Consider the following 27,183-nt stretch of genomic DNA (forward strand, 5'->3'; position numbering starts at 1 on the left):
GTTCACCTCGATTTATGCCAAGGTCAACGAGATCGGCCTAATCCAAAGTCGAGATGTTCAATATTTCTACCATCAATACATATCAATACAATGAACCACACTTTGATGCACTTTGATGTATCAATTTTCATTGGATCATAATATTCTGCATTTGTTATGAAAGAATCTCTCACTCTATTTTTTTGTGCGCACCAACTTTCACAATACAAATTGGTATAAGAAGGAATCCTACACCGTAGAGATGCCACAAGGTTTAAATATAGGAGTCCAGCCTTGATAAACCATGAAAAGAAACAGATACACGAGAGGGAGAATTTTTTTTTTTTTTTTGATACAATGACTGCTCACCTATTTTACTATAAGTACAGCCACCCCATTCTAGTATAGGTACAACCGGAGAGAATCGTTGTTGTGGTATATGAACTACATATAAATTGCGCAAACCATTCAAGCCTTAATGTTTCCCGTATATGTGCTCAAGGTTGGATTTTGTCAACCATGACTTGCCAGGATATCATAGCAAGGCAGTTAATTTTCAACTGAAAATTAGTCGAAGAACTCTAAAATAGACTCAGCTCATAAGCTCCCATTAACAGGTCATCTCAGTGCATCGGAGTCCAAAAACTGTGTCCCAAAATTTCAAAATTTCAAAAAAAAACCAAAAATTCAGCCCATACTGGTAGACCCAAGAACCACAGACCGCACATCCATTAATTGATCGGCAGAGCACCACCTCGCTAGACCATCTTACATGTTCCGTTACTGGAGCCATGATGTGGCAATAAAACAATCATGAAGAATCAGCAAAAACAATCATAATATTGTTGTACACATGTTCTAGAGAAATTATTGAAGCAGACCACTTCATGCTACAGGTAAATATCCGAGGGAGAAACAACAATAATTAGATATATATTAGAAATCGTAGAACAGTATATTTTGGCAGTCCCGACAGGCAACTTCCAATAAAAAATGGGAAATGATAGCATGAATGGCTCAGGATAAATTAAAAGCCTGCACGGAAGACCCAAAACTATATCAATTTTTCGCATCCAAAATTTGTTGTGGCCCGATCTGAATCCAGTTGATAGCTAGCAACAAGTCAACCGAGCAACTGAGGGTTCCCTCTTCTCCCTGCATCAATTCATCAGGTTGTTCTCCCTTGCTCTTCCATTGCTCCTCAGACCTTTCTCTTCTTCAAGGCTTTCCGTTTCTCCTCTCTGTTAGTGATTCATATGTAAGATTTTAAAAAGAAAATATCCATCCAGGACAGAGAGAGAATATGCTCTTGGATTCATAATTAAAAACTCTAATCTAAAAGGGAACTGTATGGAAACGATATTTAATAACCATGAATAACAGGGAAGATAGGATGATGCAGATCACAGAAGCCTTACCTAGCTTGGGAAATTTCCTCTCTAGAAGGAAATTTCCGTTTTTTCCTCAGCTTGGCTTTGGATGTAGGTGATACCTTTCCTTCATTTGGGGTTCCCCTTTTAGAACCACTCTTTTTCTTTCCTTTACCCTTTTTCAAAATTTTTAGCTTTTCAGGTTTTCCATTTGGGACATCAGTCTGTACATCCGTATTGTCATCAGTAACTGCTGCCTCTTCTGTTTTTTCTGATGTCTTAGGAGCTTCTGAAGCTGCTGGTTTGGAATTGCTTAGCTTCTTCAGCTGTAGGAAGTAATTATAACAAAATTGCGAAAGTTAGACCACACATCAATATATATACATGGTAGCAATATTACCAATTGTTCTACACAGAGAAAAAGAGAGATGCAAGCCTTGCAGATAAATTGAGTACAATTCGGTCAAATGTGCACTTCTGTCTACACATAACTATAGTTGATGAACAGGATATACTAGTCTGGGGAATAGAACAACGAAGTATGTTGTTTTGACATATGGAAAGGTATCTAAAATTTGGAGTCTGGTGCTTCGTGTTGATGCATTAAAAGACTTCATCATGTTTCTTCTCATTTTGATCGATATTTTGTAGTTGAAGTGCTATATTACTTTATAAAATACATCATGATGGAAGAAGTTGTCAAGTTCTAATGTAAAATACAGTTTAACTAGGAAGCTTAATATTGATGACCAACTAACTTTAATGGAAGATTAATTGACATAAGGCATCAGCACAGTCATGGAAAAAATGAGAAGATAAATGGAGATATTCCCAAAGGGATTGGGGGAAAGAAAAAAGGCATGACAATGTGTTGTGTGATAGATCACAGCTTGGAAGTTAAGAGAGTTGTACGATGGAAAGAGTATCAATATGCAAAGGGCAAATGCAGTAAGGAACAGGATACTCAGGTGGGAAAAATTCGGATTAAATAACAAGCAAGGAAATAAAGAAAGTCTAAATGTGTTCCCTTCTTTTGGGTTAAAGCAAGAATGCCTAAATGTTAAAGTAGAAAGAAAAAGAAATTCATATATATTCGGAATGACGCATCAGAATGAGGACTGAAATTTTTGGCTTGAATTTTTTTCTCCCTTTTGTGTGTGAATTACTGTTTTTTTTTACTTCTTTGTGCAGTGGCGGTGAAGCCATTATGGGTAAGATTACTTAATGGAGGTGGAAACTGCAAAGCATGCAGGAGAGATGCTCATATCATACCCTTTAGCCAAAGGAGCTGGCAATAGATACTCAAGCACTGAAGAGCTGTTTAGCCAAATGGAGACAGAAGCTTGAGCATCAAAGCATTGGCTAGCTAAGTAGCTGGAAAGCTTGAGAAAGGAAATGTGCCACCGCTAGAACTTCTAAGGCTCTTGTCACGTGTTCCTTCAGAATCTAATATGAATGCTCAATGCATGGCAAGAAGAGGCAGAATGTATAGGCAGCAAATATGGCGGAAAGGCAAGAGTGAACTCTTTCAGTTATTTGGCAAGAGTTTCCTAGGATAACCATTTTGTATAAGCCTTGTGGATTAAAAGATAAGAAAAGGGATAAACATATCAGGCTTACAATTGAAGAAACCCTAGAAGTAATCTAGATCATTTAATTTAAAATGCATGATTTCAACTACTACATCTAGTACAAACAACTTTTACTAACAGCCTGAGACTAGTATATATAGCTCCAACTAACTTAAAATTTAAACTGATTTAAATAAAGCCCATGATAGCAACAAAACCACTAAAATTTGCTAGGACCAGAAAGGGATGATTGCCTAGCTATCAGGCGTTTCTAGGCCATCAAGACAATTCAATGCAGTAAAACAAATTATAAATCATAAACCACCAAGAGTTTTTTTTCATATTAAATACAGTTTCATCACTCCTTCCACCAATCACACACCTTTTGTCAGCTCAAGCCTTTCCAACTTGTTCCCTGCAATTTCCGTCCAAGATGTCCTATGTCAACTCTTCCCATTCAGCTGTACTACACAAATTTAGGCATCTCTAACCAAGGCCTTTCGAGATATTAGTTCAAGACGTTTGAAAAACCCAACAGGTTTCCATCACCTCTCTAATGTAATTATTCAAACCATATCCTTGTAAACCGTAACACGTATCCTATGAAGTGATTTCATCTTCATATGTATTACCTTAAATATATGCATCATTCGTATCATGGAAAATTTTAACAACAATAATAATATCAACCTTGTTCTTGTTTTGGATCTTCCAAACTCCTACGGCTTGCTGATCTCATGTAAGACTTCAAAATTTCATCAGCACTGCTCTATCCTTGCAGTCTTTGGTGTAACTGATCCCAGATAATAAATAAAATTTTATGGCAGATTTTCAGACATCAATTATGCTTTGTGGTTTTCTATGTACTTCAGATTTCAGTTTCATTTGTTATTTATAACCTTCCTTGATCTTCCTTCCATCATATTAATTTTACCAATCACATGTTTATTTTCCCTACCGACAGCATTATTCACAAATAACATGAACCATGCAGCCCCTTCTCCATAATTCATTTATGACAGGTCTGAAGAGACAAGCGATTAAAATAGCTATGGTGCAACTTTAATCACATCCAATCTTGGTGTATATCTGTGCAATAACATAAGGAAAATTGCACCTCCTTTATATTGTGCTTTATATTTTAACTACTATACACTACCCATGTGTCTCAAAGTCGCCATATTTAACCAATGCTGATACAACATCAATGTATCTTCAAGGGATAGGTACACAGACAACTTATTCATTATAAAGGTATGCTATGCAATTTCTTAGGGCATACATTAAGAAAATAGTTTGACATTAACTCGTGTTAAGATGTTCTATGTCAATAATAAACAATATTATTGCAGATAAAGAAATGCAGGTAAAGCACAGCTCAGGTTCATAGCCAAAGAGTCAACTTTGTGTGTATCGCTACATGAAATAACACAAGTTACTATTTTTAGAATATAAATCACCAAAAAATTGAGTTGAACCCTTTTGTTTGATATATTTTAGAAAATCATTTACCTTGGCCACAAAAAAGCCTTCCATGTTGTTTACATGGGGATAAAACCGCCTTGTTTTTTCTAAAGAAGGATGAAACCGCTGCTCCCTAAAGCGAATGAATCTGGACAACAGAGAAACTTGCCATAAAGTTCAAGCTATTATAAGAGTATAAAAAATGTAAAAAATTAATTGTAACATACCCTGGGCGACCAAAGTCCAATCCACATGGCACAAGCTTTACATCTCTCTTTTTGAGTGCATAGTCTATAACTGCTTCATTCTGCAAGACATAAAGAAATGCCTTAAAACAATAGCATGCTAATCTTGAATTTTAATTAACTTAGGAGGCATTCACGTTTTATACAAACCTCAGGAATCATCACAGAACAAGTTGAGTAAACTATGTACCCCCCTGATTTTGAATTAGCATCCACTAAATCAATTGCTGCTAAAATCAGTTGCTGCAAGAACATTAATACACATTCAGGAAATCAATATATAATTGCCCATCTGAATCTGATTATTCAATGAACATAAATCAGAGAATGCACATACAAAAATAGACAATTGGATATCAAGCAAATGGATTTGATTGGCAAGGTGGTAATAGGTCCCAAATAAAACCCTCGTGTGCTAAATGAATCAAGAGATAGTGTTCTCAAATATACACAACTGATACCTTTCTCAGAGAATGGAGTAGCTGGAGAAAAATAATATCATTGTCACAACAAAAGGGGCTAATCTTAATCTAACAAGAGAGACCGTTTGTCAGCAGGGTGTGCATCTTATATTTTTTATTATCAGCAGGCACATTAGAGATGATAAAGAATATGTTATTTGGTTAGACAAATCAATTGTTCTTCTAACTAATTGAGATAACATTAAAATATCTAGAATAGGAAGAATTTCGGTCACTTATGCAAATGTTAGCATATATTATTGTATCTTTTACAACTCTTGTAACTCTCTCTCTCTCTCTCTCTCTCTCTCTCTCTGCGCGCGCGCGCGCGCGGGTGGGTGGATTTGGGGGTGGGGGGGTAGCAGTTTGCAAGAGAAAACAGAATACAATGTGCATGACACAAGCATGATTTTTAATATTGTGAACCTAAAGCACTAATAGGCTCGCTAGAATCTAGACTTCCTAAATGTAGAAGACATTTAAACAAATGAGACTTGAAGAGCACCCTAAACTCAACCGAAAAACCCATGACAGGCCTTTTTAAGGGACATCAACCGCTGAGAATAAATAAAAAAAGGTGTTAATCAAGCCTCATTCCCAAAAATGGAGAAGTCGTGATCTGATCATTTCAACAATGTCAAAGAAACATCACCCGCTAAAGAAAAAGCCAACTTACCTTTTGCAGGAAAGCACAATTTTGTACATCTTCAATGGACTTGGATGTTTTAATAGATTGTTGCTCTGGGCAGATAGTCTTCAAAGAACAAAAAGGTCAAGGCACTCATTAGTTGAACAGTTCGTACAAGAAATAAGAACTACATGCTGTAAGAGAAGGTGACAAGCTAAACTCACTCCAATGCCGGAGCAGGGGGCATCCAGTAATACTCTATCAACAGAATTTAACCCAAGAACCTTCGATAGCTGAACTCAAAAGATACCACATCATCAATAACTTCAATTTTCTAATTACCTACTGCTCTATCTCTTGCATTCAGCAAAAACAATCCTCAGTAATTATTTCAATATTTTATTCTACTGGACAAGCAAGTGTACACAAAAATCACCAGGCTGATGAAGTATGCTGACACAATAAATCAAATTCATTGATGAAGGAAAACAACACACGAGATATGTATAAAAATGAGGAGATGTTTCCTTAAAAAAACTACTAGACATCTGAAAACAAGAATATGGTCTGCACAACATGAGATATAACAAAAATCATCAATTGAGAACAAGGTCGCCGGTACCGTCCCGAACCACTTGAATCGAGGCATACCGAGACGTACCAGCGGCCAATCGGAACAATACCAGCATTTAGATCGAGAAACCAGCGAGGGAGGAGGAGAGAGAGAAGAAAAGAGAGAGAGGAAGGGAGGAAGGAAGAGGGAAGGACAGAGCCGTACCGGTGCCGGAACAGGGGCTTCAGCCCTTTTAGATGATTTTACTTAAAAAATTTCAAAAGAAATAAAAATAAAGGAGCCAACGCCCCTGTTTCATTTCAAAATCGGGGTTCCTCCCGCATCCCAACATCGTGGAGGAGAGAAGGCTTCGAAAGCCCTCAACCCCCACCCCCTCCGCCTCTCTCGCTCTCCGCCACTCTCTCCTCCTCCTCCCTTCCTCCCTCCCTCTCTCTTTTCCATTCTTTCCTTCTCCCTTTCCCTTCCTCCCTCCCTCCCTCTCTTCCTCTCTCTTCTTCTCCCTCTCCCTCTCCCATGTCAGTTCATGCCAGAACAGCTCGGCACAGTACCATACCATACCACTGCCCTACTGGCACGAGTGCCAGTTCCAATACTACAGACCTTGATTGAAAATATTTTTAAAAATATCAAAGACTAAAAATTTCAATTCATTTGACGTCAAGAGAACAAGCACAAAACATAAAAGCCACAAAACAAAGACGACCAATCAGCTATTCATGATAAGAAATAACAGCATACAGCTGATATTCAATACCATATAGAAGATAAATATACTAACCTCCTTCCCATCATAGTTGCACACTACAGTGTTTGTCACACCCATACGATGTATATTTGCTAGCAGTGACTTAAGCCTTGGTTCCTTGTACTCATTTGCATAAATTATTCCTGGGAGATTAAGGAGATTTTCAAAAAATAAAATAAAATAAAATAAAACTAGAGATAATACAGAATTGTAATATATGATGACAGGATATAGTCAAGATTAACAGCTTAGAAATGAAAAGGCCAAAATCAGCTTAGAAAAACATTGATTTGATAACATGCTTATCTAATCAATCATTTAGAATGTACAGCTTTAAGTTATTCAACTGATTGATTTATATGCAAAGAATAGAAAGGCAGATCATTACTAGTACTATATGCATCACAGATAGGAAAGATGAGAAAAGGTCCACATAACTAAGGAAGGCGTGTATGAGATCCTCGAAAGTTGTAATTGACAAATTACAAAGCCATTTTCAAATTATCAAGATTTGCAACTGATCCACTCATGCATTTCTTCAAATAGAGAATTTTGTTTGGGAAATGTTGGCCGCCACGCTATTTTTTGCCTTTCGTAAAAAGGTAACTCAGATTAGGAGATACATATACTTCTATACTGTTAATACTAAATTGTTTTAATACTAGTACAGAAACGTATATAGTGTGCATAGCTACAACTAGGGATGGCAATTTCTGACCGGGGCCCACCAGCCCATCTGAACCCATCCAAAATAATGTAAACAAGATAGGAGAATCTATTTGAAGAAACATATTAGCTAGGCATGCAAACACTTAGGTAGGATGCATTGCATTTACCAGAATTCTTCATAAGAGCTGCAATGTACGTCGTCTTACCTCCTGGAGCAGCCCTGGAGGAGCATATAATAAAATTAATAAGCAGATAAGTGTGGAATAAAAATAAATTTCAAACTAAAAATTTTCAAAAAAAGGTAATAAAGCAACCGGTCTGGATGAGAAACACTAAACGACTTGCATTATCAAACTCTAGGTTTATAAATACTTAAACATATCCAATTATCAAGTCATTCTCATTGTAAGAACTGCATGATCAAGACTACTTTAGGGCTCTTGAAGATGCCTACCAAGTGCCATCAGTAACCGAAGCTGTAACCAGATACTATTGCAGGCACAAACCATTCAGAATATCGCCAAATAGGGTGTGTCTCAAAGGTTCCTTTTCTTTTTTTAAATCAATGTTTCAGGAGTCATTTTCTTTGGTTTGTAGCAACTGACTAGTTTGGGGAGGCTACAGTGGATAACTCCACAGGTTTAGAAGCTTTCGGTTAGAAGTATTTTTTTGTTCCTTGCAAACGCCTTTTGTCATATAAATTTAAGATTATTCTTTGCCTATAAAGGTGCGTTAGAGCTTGAAGAGTGGAAGCAATAAGCTCACAAATAGATTTGCAGTTTAACTTCAAGACCTGGCAGAGATCTCAGCTTGTGTTGGGTCCAACTAGATTTAAATACACCACAACTATTCAAGCTTAGAACAAGATTGGGGTCCAGATAAGGAAATGATGTACCTCTGTTGCCTTGTCCATTCTAACATACTTTCTCTTATAGTCAGAAACACAAGAAAAATTGTTGTTTTTATAGCAGAGCAATTGGAACTTTGACAACACAGTGAAGCCTAATTCATCCAAATGCCTGACTGATTTTCTTAGTATATTTTTCAATTATGATAAAATCTACGGTGGCCATGCTTTAAGTTATTCTGTAATTAGAGTAGTAGTCTGTGATGAATAGCAGTTAACTGAATGAACTTATTGATATAAGAATGAACAACTTTCTTCAAGCATATGACCAGAATATCTTACGCCATATCAACAATTCGTTCCTTTTCTTGAGGAGCAAGTGCCATGACAGGTAAAAAAGAATTTGCAGCTTGTCTCTGCACAAAATAAACATTAATCATCTCTCTTAAGAAAATCCAGAAATGTCGATGGACAAATACAATAAGATCGTTGGAGTTGAAACATTAGATACCATGTAGTGCCCGGCCAGATATTCAGGAGTTGCACCAGTAGGCACTTGTGACTCATATACCACAAGCCCAACCTGTCATTTTATATCATGAATAGCTTTTTAAACTCCAAGTAACTGATTTATATGTCTGAATTAAACAACCGGACATCCATCGGTACCTTTGACCACTTCCCTATTGGATCTAGATTGACCCCTCTATTTATTAGAACACCGGCAAGATCCCGCCTACGAGTCTATACCAGAAAAAAATATGGAGTGATTAAGCATATACAGCTAAATAAGCAATTTACACAAAACTAAAAAACAGAGTTAAACTTTACTTTGAAATCACTAGGTGAAAGTTAGCTATTTTAAGAAAACATAAATGGGTATGATGGCATACCAATTATCATGTCACATTAAATGAAAGAAAAATAACAACAGGTACCTTTATAGTGTTTGTACGCAAGCATTCAGGTCGATTCTTTTCAAAAGCCTCCAACAGTTCAATGAGCTCAACAGCCGAGAACATCTAGACATAGAGAAAGAACAAAGCGTAAAACATGGAAAAGGGAGGAAATCCCGAATTATATAAACAAACAAAGACAAATGGAAGAGCTTCATACCTCAATAAAACCATCGGCAAGAAACTCGTTGTAGCCATAATAAGACATTATGTCCGCCTTGAGCTGGCCAATGTAATTCTTCCGAGAGGTCCCCTCCAGCCTCAGAGTCTTGAAGTTCGTGAGAACACGAACAACTGGACAGACAACAATCCCAGAAGATTTTAATCAACCAAAACCCAAAAAAAAATATTACATAATCACAAGAAGAATTTTTGTAAAAGGCACGGAGCATCGGAGATCAATCCTACGCACTCTCTTTTATCCTCCGCTGAAGATTCGGAAGATTCGGCGGTTGACGAGCTTCTTCTTCGAGCTCCTGTAATATAAAATTTTTAAGAAACGTGAGCTAATAAATCCAAACTAATGCTGAAAATGAGCAAAAGAAGCAGCATATTCACAAAACCTCTGTCTTCGGCAATCTGAACTCATCCGACTCTTCTTTAATATTGAGCCTCAATTCCTCTTCTGCCTCCGCCTCTGCCCTCGCCCTTGCCTCATCAATCGCTCTCGACTTCGCCTCTAAATCAGACTCGTCCGACTCCGACCTCGACTCTTCTCCTTCCTCTATAATAACCCAACAAAAAATAATCACAACAAATCCCACCTCCGAACCCAAAACCTCCAAAAGAAGGCATAAATCAGAGATAGAGATGAGACCATTGTCGCTGCCTCCTAGAAAGTCATCGGTGAAGGGGTCCCCATCGGAGGAGACGTCCGATCGAGATAGCTCGTCTTCGAGGTCGGACCCTTGGCTGCCATTTTCTTCCTCCTCGTCCTCGGGGCCGGAATCGCCGTCGAGGGATTCGACGTCATGGACAGGTTTGGAAGAGAGGAGGTCTCTCTCCTCCTCGTCCTTCTCCTGCGGCTTCTTGTTCTTCTTCGAATTTGGCTTCGGGGGTTTCGCAGCCACCTGCTGCTTCCGAGAAGCCATCGGCGTTCAGCGGGAATGAGGAGGGGGCGGCAAAGAGAGGAACAGTCGAAGAGTTTCGGGGAAGAAAAGAATAAACCCTAGGGTTTACGACCTATAGCGGAAAACCATAAAAAGGGAAGGAACGAGGGAGGGGTTAAAAAAAGGGGTCCACGAGAACATTGCACGTGCCGTGCACGTGATTTATTCGAGAGAGCGGGAGACTGCGGCCGCAGTCCGGCCGTCCGGGATAAAACGAACCGCAAAACCGGGATAAAACGATGGATCGAAATCTTTATTGAATAAAAAGAAAAAAAAACGACGAATCGATAAAGATCTCACCCGGGGCTCGCTCCGTCGTTCTCCCTGGCCTTCGCTTCGTCCTTGGAACCCATGGCGGCCACCGGATCTCTGGAGCAGAGGCTACGGTTTTCGAGAGGGGGAGGGAGGAAAGCGAGATTAGGGCTCGGGGTTTCGAGGGCTGGGATAGAGGCTTGGGTTCCGACGCCCAAATGGAGGAGTCACGACCGCCTATGGCAACCACCAGGTCACGTGTGATATTTTCCTTAGAATGCTTTCCTTCCAGAAGCTTCCATCCTGCTGAGATTGATCGTGTGTTTTTTTTTTTTTTTTTTTTTTTTTTTTGGTTAAAAACGGTTACTCATTTCATATTGCTCTAACGTGAGTACAACATGCTAAATCACGGGAAAGTAAAAGATGCAACAAAGGATGAACATCAGAAGCTGACGTCCAAGTAAAATCCCCGGAGTGCCGAGCAACAAAAGAGGCGACCCAGTCTGCAGCCCTGTTCGCCTCCCTGAACACATGTCCTATCTGAACATCGCCCAACAGCAGCACCACCCTACGGATCTCCCGAATGAGGGGGTGACCATCCCCAAACCGGTCCGCCCCTCAGATCCAATCGATAACCACAGATGAATCTCCCTCAAGGCAGACCCGCTCCGCACCAAGTACCTGCCGTACATAGGATATACCCTCCCAGGCTGCCTGCAGCTCCGCCCCAACCACTGTGAGTCCTGGCGTGCGCCTCCCTCCTGCTGCTATCAATCTGCCAAAGTGGTCCCTGATCACAAATCCAACCCCTCCAGCTACACCATCCACTGACCGACTGCCGTCGAAATTTACTTTGAGATAGTCAAGGGGTGGGGGTACCCAAGAAACACAGGCAAACCGGGGCGCTGAAGCAGCGTAGAGAGTACCCCAGGTGTCCCTGACTATCCCAGAAGAAAATTGAACGGTAGCCGCTATGACCTCCCTCGCATATAGCGCAGCTCTATCCACCACCCTCCTCGGGGTCACCCTGCTCCCCTCAAAAAGGCCGGCATTCCTGTCCAACCAAATGTGGTAGGACAGGTATGCCATCAGAATCCCTACCTCTGTAGATCGGGGACTCTGCATAGAAGCTCTCAGCATCTGAATCAGATCCTGCACAGAGACTATCGAGTCTGGTAGTAGGACCGGTGACCTCCTCCATATCTCTCTGGCCCTGGGACACTGCAGAAGAATATGCTCAATCGTCTCCTCAATCTCTGCACACTCCTCACAAAACTGAGAGACCATCATGCCACGCCGGAATAACAAACTCCTCGTAGGAAGGCAACCCCAGGCCACCTTCCAGATGAACAAAGCCACACGCGGATGAATCCGCAACCTCCATATCCAGCCACCCTCAATCCGGCGAGCGGGCTCCCTACCGATCAATGCACGAAGATCACTGGTACGCACCCTCGTCCGTCCCGTCGGGACCCATACTAGCCTATCGGCCCTCCCACCACCGGGAATCGGGAGAGACAGAACCGACTCCGCCAGCTGCTCCCCAAAGACCTCCCGGACCATCTCCTCCCTCCATCGATCCCCCTCGGCGGTCAGCAGCTCACTAACTCTGCATCCAGCTAACCTCGATGAGTCCACCATAGTTGGCATGCGACAAATCGGAGACTCAGTCACCCAGCTATCCTCCAACACATCAATAGACCGGCCGTCCCCTATGGTCCATCTGATCTCTGGAAGCACCACCCCTGCTCTCGAGCAGATCTCCCTCCACATCGGTGAATGGCGTCGACCAGCTCGCACCCCAGTAGCCAAAGCACCATACTTGGCCCTCATCAGTGAGGACCACATACTCTCGGGCTCAAGCACAAATCTAACTGCATGTCTAGCCACTAGGGCCTCCCACATCGCCACCAGGGACTGCACCCCCAAACCTCCATGAATAATCGGCTGACACACAACATCCCACGCCATCAGGTGGACTCCCCCCCTGCCACTGCACCTCCCCCAAATGAAGTTCCTAAATAGCTGCTCAAGGGACCTTAGGACAGTAACTGGGATAAGAGTATTGGAAAGTAGATAGATGGGAACCGATGTAAGAACTGATCGGACCAGAGTGATCCTACCCATCATAGAAAGTGTATGCATCTGCCACCCCTCTAGTCTGCGTCTGATACTGAGCTCCAGAGAAGTACAGTCCCTACGCCTCAACCGCTGACCGGAGAGCGGGACCCCCAGATATGTCATCATGCCCTCCTGCTCTCCCACCCCCAGAATCTCCACTATAGCCCGTCTCTCTGCCACTCTGGTCTTCGGACTGAAAGTAACAGCTGACTTGGTCCGATTGACCCGCTGTCCCGATGCTGCACAGTAATCCCGCATAATCTGACAAATAACTCGGGCCACCTGCCGTGACGCCCTAGCCAGGAGCAAACAATCATCAGCAAACAACAAGTGGGAGATCGAATGAGCCCTCACCGCCGGCCTATAAGCCTCCAGCTCCTGAGAGTCCACTGCCCGTCGTAGGGCTCTAGATAAGGCATCTGAGCACATAATGAATAATAGGGGAGAAAGGGGGCACCCCTGACGCAGCCCCCCTGACGACACAAAAAAACGAGACGGCGTCCCGTTTACCAAGATAGCAAAGGACGGGGCACATATACAACCCATCACCCATCTGATCCACAGCTCAGGAAAACCGAAACCCTGCAAGGACTGCTGTAAGAAATCCCACCTCACCCTGTCATAGGCCCTCTCCATATCAAGTTTGATCCCCATAAAACTCCTCCTCACCGGAGCCCTACCCAGATCAAACATAAACTCCTGGGCAATAAGCACATTGTCAGATATACTCCGCCCCTCCAAAAAAGCCCCCTGCTCCGGGCTAATAAGCCTGGGAAGAACATCCCTCAGTCTGACGGCAAGTATCTTCGCCGTAGCCTTGTACAGAGTCGTACAAAGGCTAATCGGACGAAAGTGAGTCGGCTCCGTGGCATCCTGCCGCTTCGGTATCAAAGTGATAAAAGTCCTCTGCCAATCTGCTGCCATCACCGCTGTGCGAAAGAACTGCTGTATAGCCGCCGTCACATCTCGACCTACTATCATCCAGTATCTCTGAAAGAATAAGGGTGGGAATCCATCCGGCCCTGGAGCCTTGTCCCCCGCGAGGGACCTCACTGCTTCTCTAACCTCCTCCTCCGACACCGGTCTGATCAATGCTGCTGTCTCCCCCTCTGACACCCCAACTGAAGGCGAAGGTATGTCCAATAGGCTCCCACCTATAGGGTGCTCTGTCCACCTGGCCCTGAAGAAGCTCTCCAAGATCCTCTGAATCACCTCCGGCTCCTCCAACAGCTGCCCCTCCTCATCCTTGATAACTCTAATTCTGTTCTGGTGCCTCCTGATAACTATCGCCTGGTGGAAGAAACTGGTATTTCTGTCCCCCTCCACGATCCACTGTACCCTTGATTTCTGTCTCCAAAAAATCTCCTGCTGTCTAAAGAGGCCGTCATGCAGTGTCAATAGTGATCTAAGCTCCCCCATCTCCTCATCCGCTAGGCCTCCCCTTTGGTCCTCCTGATTCTGTAGCCTAGCAATAGCCTCCTCAGACTCCTCAATCCTCCTGAAAATATCTCCCACCTCCTCACGGTTCCACCTCCTCAGCCGTCTCCTCGTCAACTCCAATCTCCGAGACACCCGATACATAGCGTCTCCTCTAACTGGTGCACTCCATGCCTCCCTCACCATCTCCCATGATCTCGGGTAATCAAGCCATATTTTCTCAAATCTAAAGGGAGACCGGACTGGAATATAAGTGTCTGTACTTACCAGTAACGGACTGTGGTCCGACGCGATCCGGGGCAAGTGACTCACTCGGTGATCCGGAAAGCACTGAACCCACCCGGCGGTCGCGCAAGCTCTGTCAAGTCGCTCCCATACTCTAGCCTGGCCCTGCTGATTGTTGCACCATGTAAACCTAGAGCCCGTGAACCCCAGATCTATCAGCCCATTCGTTGTCAGAAAATCTTGGAATTCCTTCACCTTCCTCTCATATGAAAAGGGTTTCCCCCCCATCTTCTCCTGAGGACCCGTAATACAGTTGAAGTCACCAGCCACCATCATAGGGAACCCCTGAATAATCAACTGAGACACCTCCTCCCACAATATCCTCCTCTCCCTGAAATCAGTACGGGCATACACTGCAGCAAGCACCCATGAAACTCTACTACCCTCCGAAATCACTATAACCACCTCCTGGGTACATACATGGAACACATCCAACCTGCAAGAATCCTGCGCCCAAGTGACAATGATTCCACCCGACAACCCCTGGGACTCCACTGCATAAAATCCCCATGACCTAGGAACCGCTCTCCTAGCCTTCTGTAAGCTCCTTCCAGATAGCCGGGTCTCAAACAACACACATATATCCGGCCTATGCTGCTGCACCATCCTGCGGAAAGCCGGAGCAAAAAAAGGCTTCCCCGCGCCACGGCAGTTCCATAAGATGATCTTCATTGGTCACCCAGGAGTCCATCACTGCCCCCTGTCCCGGGGCTACAATCGTGAAACACTAACTCTTCACTAGCTCTTCCACTCTCCGAGCCCGTAGAAACCACTCCCTTGGCTGCAGCCTTCAACTGAGCCACCATTCGATGGTGATCCCTTCCATCCCCGGGTTGTGCCAAATGGCACTCTAAGTCTCCATTGGTACCCATTCTTGCCCCAAGGCCCGCTGTCAGCTCCCCTCTTGTCACAGTGTTGACACCACCCACAGGCCTTGGGGAGCTTGATTCACCCGTGACCTTCTTCCCCACTCCCATCTCGGAAACCATCCCACTGTGCTCCCGTGCCATATGGCATGCCCTCTGCTTGGAAATTTCCCCCACATCAGCTCCCTCCTTCGCCGCACCACCTAATCCGCCACCCCTTGCCGTTGCGTCGCTGCACTCCACCCGATCAGCGCCGGTGCCGGACAACCCCGCCGCCTCCTTCTCCGCTGCCACGGAAGGGACAAGAGCCGCACGCCTCCCGGCCTTCTCCGCTCTCCCGAACAAGAGTGGGCCAAAACTGCCGGCCCTGTGCACCGCTTCCCGCCGGGGAGGCCGTCCTCGATCCTTCACCAGGGGCGGGGGAGAACTCTTGGACCGCCGGCGGAAGCCAACCACCGACCGCTCAAACTCCTCCACGGAAGGCACAGTCCCTCCACCGGTGTTGGACGGACCTCCCATCGCACGGCCTTTTAACTTGGGTGGGCTCCTCGCTCGTTTCGACGGGCTCGGGCCCGGCCCACCCACACCCTGCCCACTTCCGGAGCTGGGCCCCCCCGCAGCCTGGCCCAAGTCAACATTGGCCCGGTCTACAGGACACTCGCCCAACTCGGCTCCCAACCCGGACTCTGGCGCGGGTTGACTCGGACCGACTGTGGACTCACCCAAGGACACGTCCTTCTCCGGCGTCCGCCGACGAGCCACCTTAGTAGGCTTCTGCCACCCCTCAAGATCCACCAGAGAGGACGATGAGGACGGCGAGGACGGCCCATCCCCCTTCCCGCTAGGACCGAGATGTGGAGATGTGGGCACTGAGTTCCCTGCCCTGGACTCGCTTACTTCCTTCCTCCGGTTCTTCGCCACCGGCGCTCGCCGGAATCCGATCCGATGGTCTTCTGCCACCCCTCAAGATCCACCAGAGAGGACGATGAGGACGGCGAGGACGGCCCATCCCCCTTCCCGCTAGGACCGAGATGTGGAGATGTGGGCACTGAGTTCCCTGCCCTGGACTCGCTTACTTCCTTCCTCCGGTTCTTCGCCACCGGCGCTCGCCGGAATCCGATCCGATTGGTTACCATCCACGGGCCGTAGACCGGCTCCTCCTCCCCGGATCCATCTCCCTTCCTGGCCTCCTGCCCAGAGGTCTCCGTTGCCTTCTTCTCAGCTGCCGACTTCCCCAAACCACTGGTCTCCTCCACCGCCTCCGTCCCCATCGCCGGGCGCATGAACAGACACTCTGCCTGCGAGTGGCCGATCCTCCCACATCTGGAGCATGGGGCCGGCAAGTTTTCATATATGAAGCTTTGCCGAAACTTCATCTCTACCCCTGCCGAGCTACCCATTACAAAAGTTCCCGGTGTGAGCGGAACAGAGCTATCCAACTCGACCTTTACCCGGGCGAAGCCATACCTGCTGCCCTTCTCCGTGAAGCCATCCAAAGCCAACGGGTTGCCGGCCCTCGCCGCAATCCGAAAGATGGTCTCCTTCCTCCAGTAATCCAATGGTAATCCAGGCAACCGGAGCCAAGCAACCACTCGCCCAACTCCTCCAGCTCCCGGGATGAAGTTTGGCCGCCACCGGTCCACAGCCAGCATCTGACCTCCGACCACCCACGGGCCATTCCGCAGAGCCGCCTCCCTATCCGCCTCATTGGCAAACCTAACGGCGATGCAGCCCTCCGTCAGCGGGAAACACCCAACTTTGTACTTCAGACCCCCTACCCTCTGCATTTCCCTCGCCACCCAGTCACCGGGAACACTCCTCCCCAGACTCCTCACCAAGACAGTGGTGCTCCTCCACTCCAAGCGTGCCGCCTCCAGCTCTTCCTCCGGCACCACCACCACCTCAGAGAACCTGCTTTGCATAGCTTCCAGTTCACGAGGGGAGATCCGATGGCTTGTCCATTCCGGTTGCCTCGGCGCTCCCCTCGCCACCTCCGCCCACGAAGGGCCCTTTGCCGCAGCCTTAGGAACAGTGGGATTCGCCCCTCCAGCCGTCCCCCGCACCGGCGTCTCCGGCTGCCCAGCTCCAGGCTCAGCCATGGCACACACCCCACACCTATTCGACCAATTTCCCCACTGATCCCCCCCCCTCCGTGCACGAATCTCAAAGCTCCTACACCTGCTCATACCCCCCCCAAGAGCTCCCTGCTGTCTCTTAGCTACGTTATTTTAGCAAGTCGTGTTTATCGAATGGTCGACATAGGCCCTATTTGGAGAAGCTGTTAGCAGTAGACCTGTTGGAAGTAGAGCTGTCTGAAGTAGAGCTATCTGAAGTAGAGCTGTTATAAAAAGCTGTTTGCTGTTTAGTAACTACATTCGTAAAGTGCTGTGGTACTTTGTTTTGTGTTTGGTAAACAAACTGAGAAAGTACTTTTGCATAACAAAATTACTATAAAAGACATTGCATAATATTATACAACAGAACATAATAAAACATAACATATATTAATACATAAATATACGATATAGTATAATATTATTGTAATATAAAATAATATTATTATAATATAGCATAATAGTAATATAATTGTTAGAGTAAATTAATATTTGGTAATATAATATAATATTAAATTATTTAATATAACATATTAATGTATTATTTCGGAATGTAATATATATTATATTTATAGTATAATATAATAATAAAAGTATAAAATATTACAATTATTAGTATAAATTAATTTCTCATAATATAACATAATATTAAATTATTTAAAATAACATATTAATGCATTATAATGTAATGTAATATAATAAAATATTTATAGTATAATACAATAATAAAGGTATAAAATATTATAATTATTAGTATAAATTAATTTTTCATAATATAACATAGTATTTTTTGAAATAACATATTAATGTATTATAATATAATGTAATATAATATAATATTTATAGTATAATACAATATAAAGGTATAAAATATTATGATTATTAGTATAAATTAATTTTTCATAATATAACATAATATTAAATTATTTAATATAACATATTAATGTATTATGATATAATATAATATGATATTATATTTATAGTATAATACAAAAATAAAGGTATAAAATATTATAATTATTAGTATAAAATAATTCCCATAATATTATATTATATTATATTATTTAAAATAACGTATTAATATATTATGATATAACATATTATAATATTATATTTATAGTATAATACAATAATAAAGGTATAAAATATTTTAATTATTAGGTTTAGATTTATAAAGGGACAAACTGTGTAATTATTATATTTTAATATGGGCATTTTTGTCAAACATATAGCTTTCCGAAAAAGCTGAAAACAGCTTTTGAGAGGAAGCTCCCTCAAAAGCTTCCTCTCAAAAGCTGTTTTCAGCTTCCCGCAAAAGCTAAAACAGCTTTTCCAAAAATTTACCAAACACAGTTTTTTATCTAAAAGTACTTTTGGAGGGCCAGAAAGTGCTTTTTGGCCCTCCAAAAGCTCCCCCAAACAGGGCCATAGACGGCTTAGCGGTCGTCCGGTCGTCAGCCTTTCTTATGGCTGCGGCTGCCCCATTAATCCACCAGAAATAAATAAATTTGGGTCGTGTCTTTCATAATCGGATCAGTTACAATGGATCCGAAATTAACCCGATTATAAATAGGCCAACGGGCCATTAGATTTTAGGATATAAAATTATATTTTCGCTAATTTATGCTTGTATCCTAAATTTCTAGGTTTATCGTGATTATGATAATATATTTCTAATTAAATTTGATTTCTCACTTATGATCATTGAATGCTATGTTTTGCTTTATTTTTAGTTATATATAAGTAATAAAAAAATTAAATGAGTTTCTATGAAATACATAGGTTCGGGATTTATATTTTTCAGCCTGATTATAAATGGGTTAAGTATGGATCCAAAGTTTTTTGAACATGAACCTGCTTCAATCTGACCCAAATCCAAACCGACCCAACCCATTGATACCTCTAATTATGGTTGAGGCTATGGGGATAAAAAATATGAAAGCTAAACCCTGGGGACACTATAAGAAAATCTAACACTTGAGAAAATCTAAATGGTTTTATTTATACTATTGTTGCTGGAAATTGGACTCGGGGGCGGCCGTCGGCTGAGGAGGAGGAGCTCCGGTGCTTGAATGGCAGGTGGCGGTCCGTCGGCGGACGGCGTCCTCCGGAGGACCTGCAAAATGCCGGTGGCCGGGGTTTCCGGCGCCGGCCCTCCGATGCTTAAGTCAGAGGGGGCTAATATGTAAGAGAAGATGGGAGATGTTTTTCTGGGTTTCAGCGTCCAACCCCCTCCAAGGTGGAGGGATTTCCCTTTTATAGAGGGGTATTGTATTACCTGTGAAGTGACGGGGCAGATTGTCCTTTTTGCCATAATTGAACACGATCATGCGCATTAATAGTGTCATGGGAGATCATATCGGAGTCAGTGAGTCGTCGTGGCTGATCAGACGTGGTGGAGTGGTTCAACTGCCTGCCATGGAGGGCCTGAGGTTCGTGGATAATGATAGTCAACTTTAAAGACCACGCAATAGCACGTATCTGGTAGGATAGTGATTACGGGTATTGATCCACAGGGATTGGGGTACAGTTGCTTTTCTTTTAAAAAAATAAAAATATTTAAAAGGAAGAGTTTGTGAAGAAAATTAAACTAAGGAATTAAATAAGAAAAATGTAATTAAAATGATATCAGTTTGAGGAAACCTAGGACAAGGAATTCACCGCTAACATCGGAATAAGGTTTATTTGTATTTTAATTTATTCTTGGATAAACATACAAATTGGCTACAAGCCTAATAAGCATTTAAATAGAAATTCACAAAAGTAATTTGGAAATAATCCATCTTCAGTTGGCACGAAATGTCTACCCTAAACTAATGTGGCAGGACACTGCATCTTCCCTAAGCATGGACTATCTTATATTTACTTAGTGATCATGAAGAACAATTATACGAACATCATACTTAAAATCACATAAATTAAATATGATTCAAAAGAAGATATCCATTGAAAACAATAAGTTTATACAACCCCAAGAATATAAAATAAAATATAAAACCCGTGTCCCTTTGTTAGGGCTGCATCCGGCCCTAGAGAGGAGATCAGGCTTCCATGCAGTGGTGGACGGCAGCAGCAGCACAGCACCAGGCTCCCATTCCTTCCTTCTCTTCCTCCGGCAACTCCCCTACGAACGTGGACTTCATTATTTCTTCATATGGGAAGTTATTCTCGAAATGCCCAAAATTTTCTCCCTCTTATTTTTGTGGGAATTTGGCCTGAGAAGAGTTGGGATCAGCCCCCCCCCCCCCCCGATGGGGAAGGAGGAATGGGAGCAGTCCCCGGTGGGCAAGAGGGAATGCCCTTCTCGGTTCACGCTGGGCCTTTTATAGGCTGCAACTCCCCCTCGCTCCTCTTCCCTATTTCACATGGGGATAAGGTTGGATCGAAGCTGACATTTGTTGGCCGCGGGAGATCCGGACGCGGGATAAAGTTGGAGCTGATCCGGGAGTTGTGTTGCTTGATCTTCGGCTGTAGGGGATTTGATGCGCTGGGAGATTTCTTGCAGATACAAGGGATACGAGAGCTGGGAGTTTGGTTGAACGAGATGAAATCTAGGAAGAAGATGCGGACGGAAGGAGGATGCAGAGGATTCAGGTTTCATCCCGCCTGGCTATAGGATAAGGATGAAGCTTGAGCTGATCCGATTGTTGGAACAGGGAGCTGATCGCATTGAAGGAGTCAGTGTTATTCCTTGGATGCAGCGGGAGAGAAGAAGATGCTGGGATAAACTTGGATGAAGATGGATCACAATGGGATGAAGATACGATGGGAGTTTGGGACTTCGTTAACGGGATCTGGGACGGCTGAACGCAGAGGAGACATGGCAGTTTGAGAGGATTTCGGATGGTTGAATGCGAACGGGAAGCAGGGGATAAGCTTGGGATGTTGGGATCAATCCGGAAGAAACTAGGATTTGAGTCTATCCCGTGAATCATGCGGAAGGGGGAAGGAAAAAGTCTTGGCTCTGTTCCAAAACAGAGCCCTGTTTATTGGATGCAGAAGATAGATGGAGTTGGCTTGGTTTCGGATTTGGTTCGGAAAGGATGAAGTCGGATCACGGAGAAGATGTGATCCAAAGCAGAGATGAGAGTGGGTTGCTTTGATTGTGGAAGGAATGAAGCGGAGAGGATCTCGGCTGTTCTGGGAGGAACTCACGAACGGGATGTACGTGAAACAGGGGAGAATCACAGCATATGCGAACGGGAGATGAGAATGAATACGGTTGCTGGGTTCATGGGATTTTGTTTGGATACGGGAGAAGAGGATGAGGCTTGGTTTTAGATGAATGTCTTGAATGCATGGGAGCTGGGAAGGGAGTGATCCGTGGGTGAAGAGGAGTTGAGATCTGTTCAGAAGCAGGGGATACGAATGACTTTGAGTTTGATTTTCGGTTGGCTGGGAGCGCATGGGAATAGGGGTTGAAGGAAGATGGATACCGGAATGGGAAGATAAGCGTGGGACCAAGATAGAAGGAGATCCATGTTTGGGAGTTTGATTGAGACGCAATCTGTGGAGATGAAGAGATGATTATGAACGGGATAAGGATGAAGCTTGCGGAGTATCCGGACGTGGGAGGAGATGGGACCTAGATCCAAGCGGACGGTGGAATGTTTGAGAGGATTGGGTCACGGAAAGAAGGAAATGGCTGGGAGATGTAGATGGGCTCTGTTTGGTAGAGAGACGTGGGAAGGATGCAGAGCATTTCGGAAGGGATAAAGCTGGATCTTTTCTGTGGATGAAGGAGTCGGGGTTCACGGGAGGATGAAGCCGAGGAAGAGATATGCATCACGGGATGGCTTGCGGATGAGGTTGATCCAGAACAGGAGAGCTTGGTGTGTGGACGCGCATGGAGCTATCGATGCTGTTTGTAAGGCCTTCCTCGCAACTCTTCACAAAGTGGTTTCGTTTTGGTTCTTAGGGCTTCGGCCTGAATCTATTCAGTCCTTTGAGCAGCTCGAATGTATCTTCATGGCACACTTCATCTCTAGCTAAAGGTAGCGTCATGGTTCTGATGCACTGCTCGACATCAAGCAGAGGGAGAAAGAGTTCCTTAGAGGTCATGTCAACCACTTCAATGTGGCGACATTGGAGGTCTACAACTTGGATGAATCGGTCGCGATGTCGGCATTGAAGAACGGTTTATGATTGTCACGCATCTTCTTCTTCTTAAAGAAGCGCTACCCTGCCAACTTCATTGAAATGTTGTCATGAGCAGAAAAATATGTCAATATGAGGAAGCTAGGGCCTCCCATCGTGAGTCTGTTTATGAAAACCTCCCCGAGGAGGCAAAAGAAGGCACGAAGAGCGAGGGGCATCACAGAGTACTTCATCTTAGCATGAAATGAGCTTGCGACGTCCCAAAAGCCCTCCTTGAAAGTTTAAAAGGTATGCTCCCCTCACTGCCCCGAGGAGTCAGATCCTTATAGAAATCGAAGGCCGAAGCTATATGTGCCCCCCACATTGAACGAAGGCTTCGATGAGAAAGAGAGATAAGAAGAAGTATTGCCGTTTCTATCAAGACCACAACCATGACACTGAGGAGCGCATTCAACTCAAGGATGAGATCGAGGCCTGGCGTGACCGAGAAGGGCCTACCTCAGCCTTTGATCTGCCTCCCCCATTATGGATCAATAATCGTCCGACAGAGGGGGTTATCAAGGCCATTGCTGGCGGACTTGCTGAGGCTCCAAGCACCTCAGACGATCCAGCTTCTCGGGAGCCAAAGCTGCCTCGAAGAGACAGCATATGGGAGACATCATTTTCTTCTTTGATGCCTACCAGAGAAAAGCACAAACTCCTCACGATGATGCTGTAGTCATTTCTCTTACAATTGCAAAATATGATGTAAAGAGAATCCTTATTGATAATGAAAGTTCGGCCGACGTATTGTTCTACGATGCATTCCAACGAGTGAAACTGTATGCTAAACAACTCTGAAAATTAAATGCACTCATGGCCGGCTTCTTAGGAGATTCTGTCCCTATAGAAGGCGTGAACAATCTGCCGATCACCATGGGACGAGCCTCGAAGCAGCATGTTGAAACTGGACTTCCTCGTGGTTCAGGTCCCCTCAGCCTACAATACAATCTTGGGCCGACTTGGTCATGTTATCTTTTAGATTGGACAATTATGACAAGCATATTCGACTCAGACAAAATAAGAGACAACCCAAAAATGCCTAGGCCCTAACTTAAGACCTCCTAGGTCAACGATAGTTCGGCAACAAAACCAACCATTTCTATGGAGACACCTCGGACCTGTCCGAGACCTTTTTAAGCCGAGCTCACTCAGAATTCGAAGTAAATTTGGAGACGAACGCCAAAAAATCAACCGAGGAGTGTAAGATTGCCTGAAAATCCTCTTCGATCATCTGGTCGGAATTATCAAGAAATTATTCGAGGAGCCCAAAATTGGCTAAAAATCCTTGCCAATTCTCTAGTCGGAATTAAGCTAAGAAAAGGCATAAAAAAGAAGTTTGGTATGATGAACCAAACTTAATTGAAAAAAATAAATCATGAAAGAAGGAACCAAAGACAAGTACTTGGAAACATTGAGCTCAGTCTATTCGAGCAAAAAGAAACAAAAGGAAAAAAGAAACAAATGACTTCATTATTCGTCGTTGCTGCCTTCATCATCTTCATCGCCGAGGTTGGCTTTAAGGATGGAGAAGTCCATCTCCGAAAAGAGTCGATGAGCCTGAGCTCGAATGTATTTAAACCAAACTAACTAAAATGTACTGATTTATTACATAATTTCAAATGTCCATAAGCAAAAAATAAATTAACTTCTATCTATCTAGCAGTCAGACTCCATGCTGATCTCATTTCTCGTCCCATCCGATGGACTCTACAAATCCAGTGCCTCTGAAAAAGAAAGTAAGAGTATAGTATGAGCTTTTCCAGCCCAGTAAGAATCCCAACAGCCACACACAATAATAATGATAAAATCATCAAAGTAACAAATAAATGTCATTTCATCATTTCAAAAGCTCAACAAACAACAAGTTTATATAACCATTTCATATACATAAATCCATTTTCACATTATGTGATCCATTCACGTATTACTCTGATTCCCAAGTTTTATAATTTATCACTTCTGGCTTTGGACTAACCAAGTTCATGTCCCAGACCAAGACTGCACAAACCCCACGCATAAGCTTGTGGCAGCTATCCCACACGTAAGCCCGTGGAGGCTATCCTACGCATAAGCTCGTAGAGGCTATCCCACGCGTAAGCCCGTGGAGGCTATCCCACACATCAGCTCGTGGCAGCTATCCTACGCATAAGCTCGTAGAGGCTATCTCATGACAAGGTTAGTCCAAACCATTCTACATGTCTAGTTTTACATGTTTAATCAAATTCCAATCACATCACATATTTTCCTAAATTCTCAAAAATATGTTATTTCTTCCCAAATGAATTTATTTCAATATTTTCATAATAAACAAAATGCACGCCTCATAAGTATCGCATCAGCTCATAAAACAATCACAGCATAATTATGAAATAAGTCCAACGATAAATCAGACCGGCCATCATCGCCGGCGTGGCAGCAGCCACGGCTGGCGACGACGTAGGCCGGTGGTACAAGGTGGGAGTCAGCCCACCCCGATTGCCCTATATTTGGAGGGATTGAGATGTTTGGGAACCTGGTGATGGACCTCATAGTAGATGTGAATTATGTTTTAGAATATTTAAATATTGAATAATTTAGTCTATAAAATATAATTGATATTGCAGGGGAAGAGTCAGCGGTGCCAGGAGATTTTGATCAGGGGACTCAGTACCCCAGCACGTAGGTTGTGATTCGGATCCGTGTTTGAGTCAGTCTACAATCTCTGTAAGAATCCCTACATCTCTGTCACGCTCCAAACCCATCACCCGGGTCCAGTACGCGACCGGCCGCATGAACCCATCTCTACCTTTGACCACTTCCCTATTGGATCTAGATTGACCCCTCTATTTATTAGAACACCAGCAAGATCCCGCCTACGAGTCTATACCAGAAAAAAAATATGGAGTGATTAAGCATATACAGCTAAATAAGCAATTTACACAAAACTAAAAAACAGCGTTAAACTTTACTTTGAAATCACTAGGTGAAAGTTAGCTATTTTAAGAAAACATAAATGGGTATGATGGCATACCAATTATCATGTCACATTAAATGAAAGAAAAATAACAACAGGTACCTTTATAGTTTTTGTACGCAAGCATTCAGGTCGATTCTTTTCAAAAGCCTCCAACAGTTCAATGAGCTCAGCAGCCGAGAACATCTAGACATAGAGAAAGAACAAAGCGTAAAACATGGAAAAGGGAGGAAATCCCGAATTATATAAACAAACAAAGACAAATGGAAGAGCTTCATACCTCAATAAAACCATCGGCAAGAAACTCATTGTAGCCATAATAAGACATTATGTCCGCCTTGAGCTGGCCAATGTAATTCTTCCGAGAGGTCCCCTCCTGCCTCAGAGTCTTGAAGTTCGTGAGAACACGAACAACTGGACAGACAACAATCCCAGAAGATTTTAATCAACCAAAACCCCAAAAAAAAATATTACATAATCACAAGAAGAATTTTTTTAAAAGGCACGGAGCATCGGAGATCAATCCTACGCACTCTCTTTTATCCTCCGCTGAAGATTCGGAAGATTCGGCGGTTGACGAGCTTCTTCTTCGAGCTCCTGTAATATAAAATTTTTAAGAAACGTGAGCTAATAAATCCAAACTAATGCTGAAAATGAGCAAAAGAAGCAGCATATTCACAAAACCTCTGTCGTTCGGCAATCTGAACACATCCGACTCTTCTTTAATATTGAGCCTCAATTCCTCTTCTGCCTCCGCCTCTGCCCTCGCCCTTGCCTCATCAATCGCTCTGGACTTCGCCTCTAAATCAGACTCGTCCGACTCCGACCTCGACTCCTCTCCTTCCTCTATAATAACCCAACAAAAAATAATCACAACAAATCCCACCTCCAAACCCAAAACCTCCAAAAGAAGGCATAAATCAGAGATAGAGATGAGACCATTGTCGCTGCCTCCTAGGAAGTTATTGGTGAAGGGGTCCCCATCGGAGGAGACGTCCGATCGAGATAGCTCGTCTTCGAGGTCGGACCCTTGGCTGCCATTTTCTTCCTCCTCGTCCTCGGGGCCGGAAGCGCCGTCGAGGGATTCGACGTCATGGACAGGTTTGGAAGAGAGGAGGTCTCTCTCCTCCTCATCCTTCTCCTGCTGCTTCCGAGAAGCCATCGGCGTTCAGCGGGAATGAGGAGAGGGCGGCAAAGAGAGGAACAGTCGAAGAGTTTCGGGGAAGAAAAGAATAGGGGAAATTAATCACCCACCCTCTTTTAGACCACGCTATAACAAAAAGTCCCCGTTGACCGGTCTTAAAAAGGGGTTTACGACCTATAGCGGAAAACCATAAAAAGGGATGGGACGAGGGAGGGGTTAAAAAGGGGGGTCCACGAGTACATTGCACGTGCCGT

General features: G+C 43.8%; 1 protein-coding gene across 4 annotated transcripts; it reads right to left on the reverse strand.

The window, feature by feature from the left end:
- Nucleotides 1–880: 880 nt before the first annotated feature.
- On the reverse strand, nt 881–26,962 carry LOC103708715 (26S rRNA (cytosine-C(5))-methyltransferase NOP2B-like). Of its 4 annotated transcripts, XM_088707074.1 has the most exons (18): nt 10,919–11,106; nt 10,327–10,691; nt 10,073–10,233; nt 9,922–9,985; nt 9,670–9,803; nt 9,492–9,575; nt 9,223–9,297; nt 9,065–9,136; nt 8,896–8,969; nt 7,874–7,926; nt 7,071–7,180; nt 5,943–6,011; nt 5,767–5,844; nt 4,780–4,872; nt 4,612–4,691; nt 4,433–4,532; nt 1,398–1,675; nt 881–1,220 (listed from the first exon to the last, which is right to left on the reverse strand). In XM_088707074.1, the coding sequence occupies exons 2-18, from the start codon at nt 10,598–10,600 to the stop codon at nt 1,181–1,183; spliced, it is 1,839 nt and encodes a 612-aa protein (XP_088563200.1). In that variant the 5' UTR covers nt 10,601–10,691; nt 10,919–11,106; the 3' UTR covers nt 881–1,180. The 4 variants fall into 4 exon arrangements, with proteins under 4 accessions (XP_088563200.1, XP_088563202.1, XP_088563201.1 ...); XM_088707076.2 differs by lacking the exons at nt 9,223–9,297; nt 9,492–9,575; nt 9,670–9,803; ... (2 more) ...; nt 10,327–10,691; nt 10,919–11,106 and adding exons at nt 25,618–25,692; nt 25,888–25,971; nt 26,066–26,199; ... (1 more) ...; nt 26,470–26,631; nt 26,725–26,962; XM_088707075.2 differs by lacking the exons at nt 9,670–9,803; nt 9,922–9,985; nt 10,073–10,233; nt 10,327–10,691; nt 10,919–11,106 and adding exons at nt 26,066–26,199; nt 26,319–26,382; nt 26,470–26,631; nt 26,725–26,960.
- Between the last annotated feature and the right edge of the window lie 221 nt (nt 26,963–27,183).

This window comes from Phoenix dactylifera, chromosome 11, assembly GCF_051530095.1.
Source record: "Phoenix dactylifera cultivar Ajwa chromosome 11, Ajwa_hap1_PhDact_Kaust_v1.1, whole genome shotgun sequence".
NCBI classification, from domain to species: Eukaryota; Viridiplantae; Streptophyta; class Magnoliopsida; order Arecales; family Arecaceae; genus Phoenix; species Phoenix dactylifera.

What these genes read in the sequence shown, in the direction of transcription:
- LOC103708715 (XM_088707074.1), bottom strand. Translation starts at nt 10,600, where the DNA reads ATGGCTTCTCGGAAGCAGCAGGTGGCTGCGAAACCCCCGAAGCCAAAT. An exon ending in TTGCCGATGGTTTTATTGAG is followed by an intron (nt 9,576 to 9,669) that starts GTATGAAGCTCT and finishes CTCTATGTCTAG; the next exon opens with ATGTTCTCGGCTGTTGAGCT. An exon ending in TGCGTACAAACACTATAAAG is followed by an intron (nt 9,298 to 9,491) that starts GTACCTGTTGTT and finishes TTTCTGGTATAG; the next exon opens with ACTCGTAGGCGGGATCTTGC.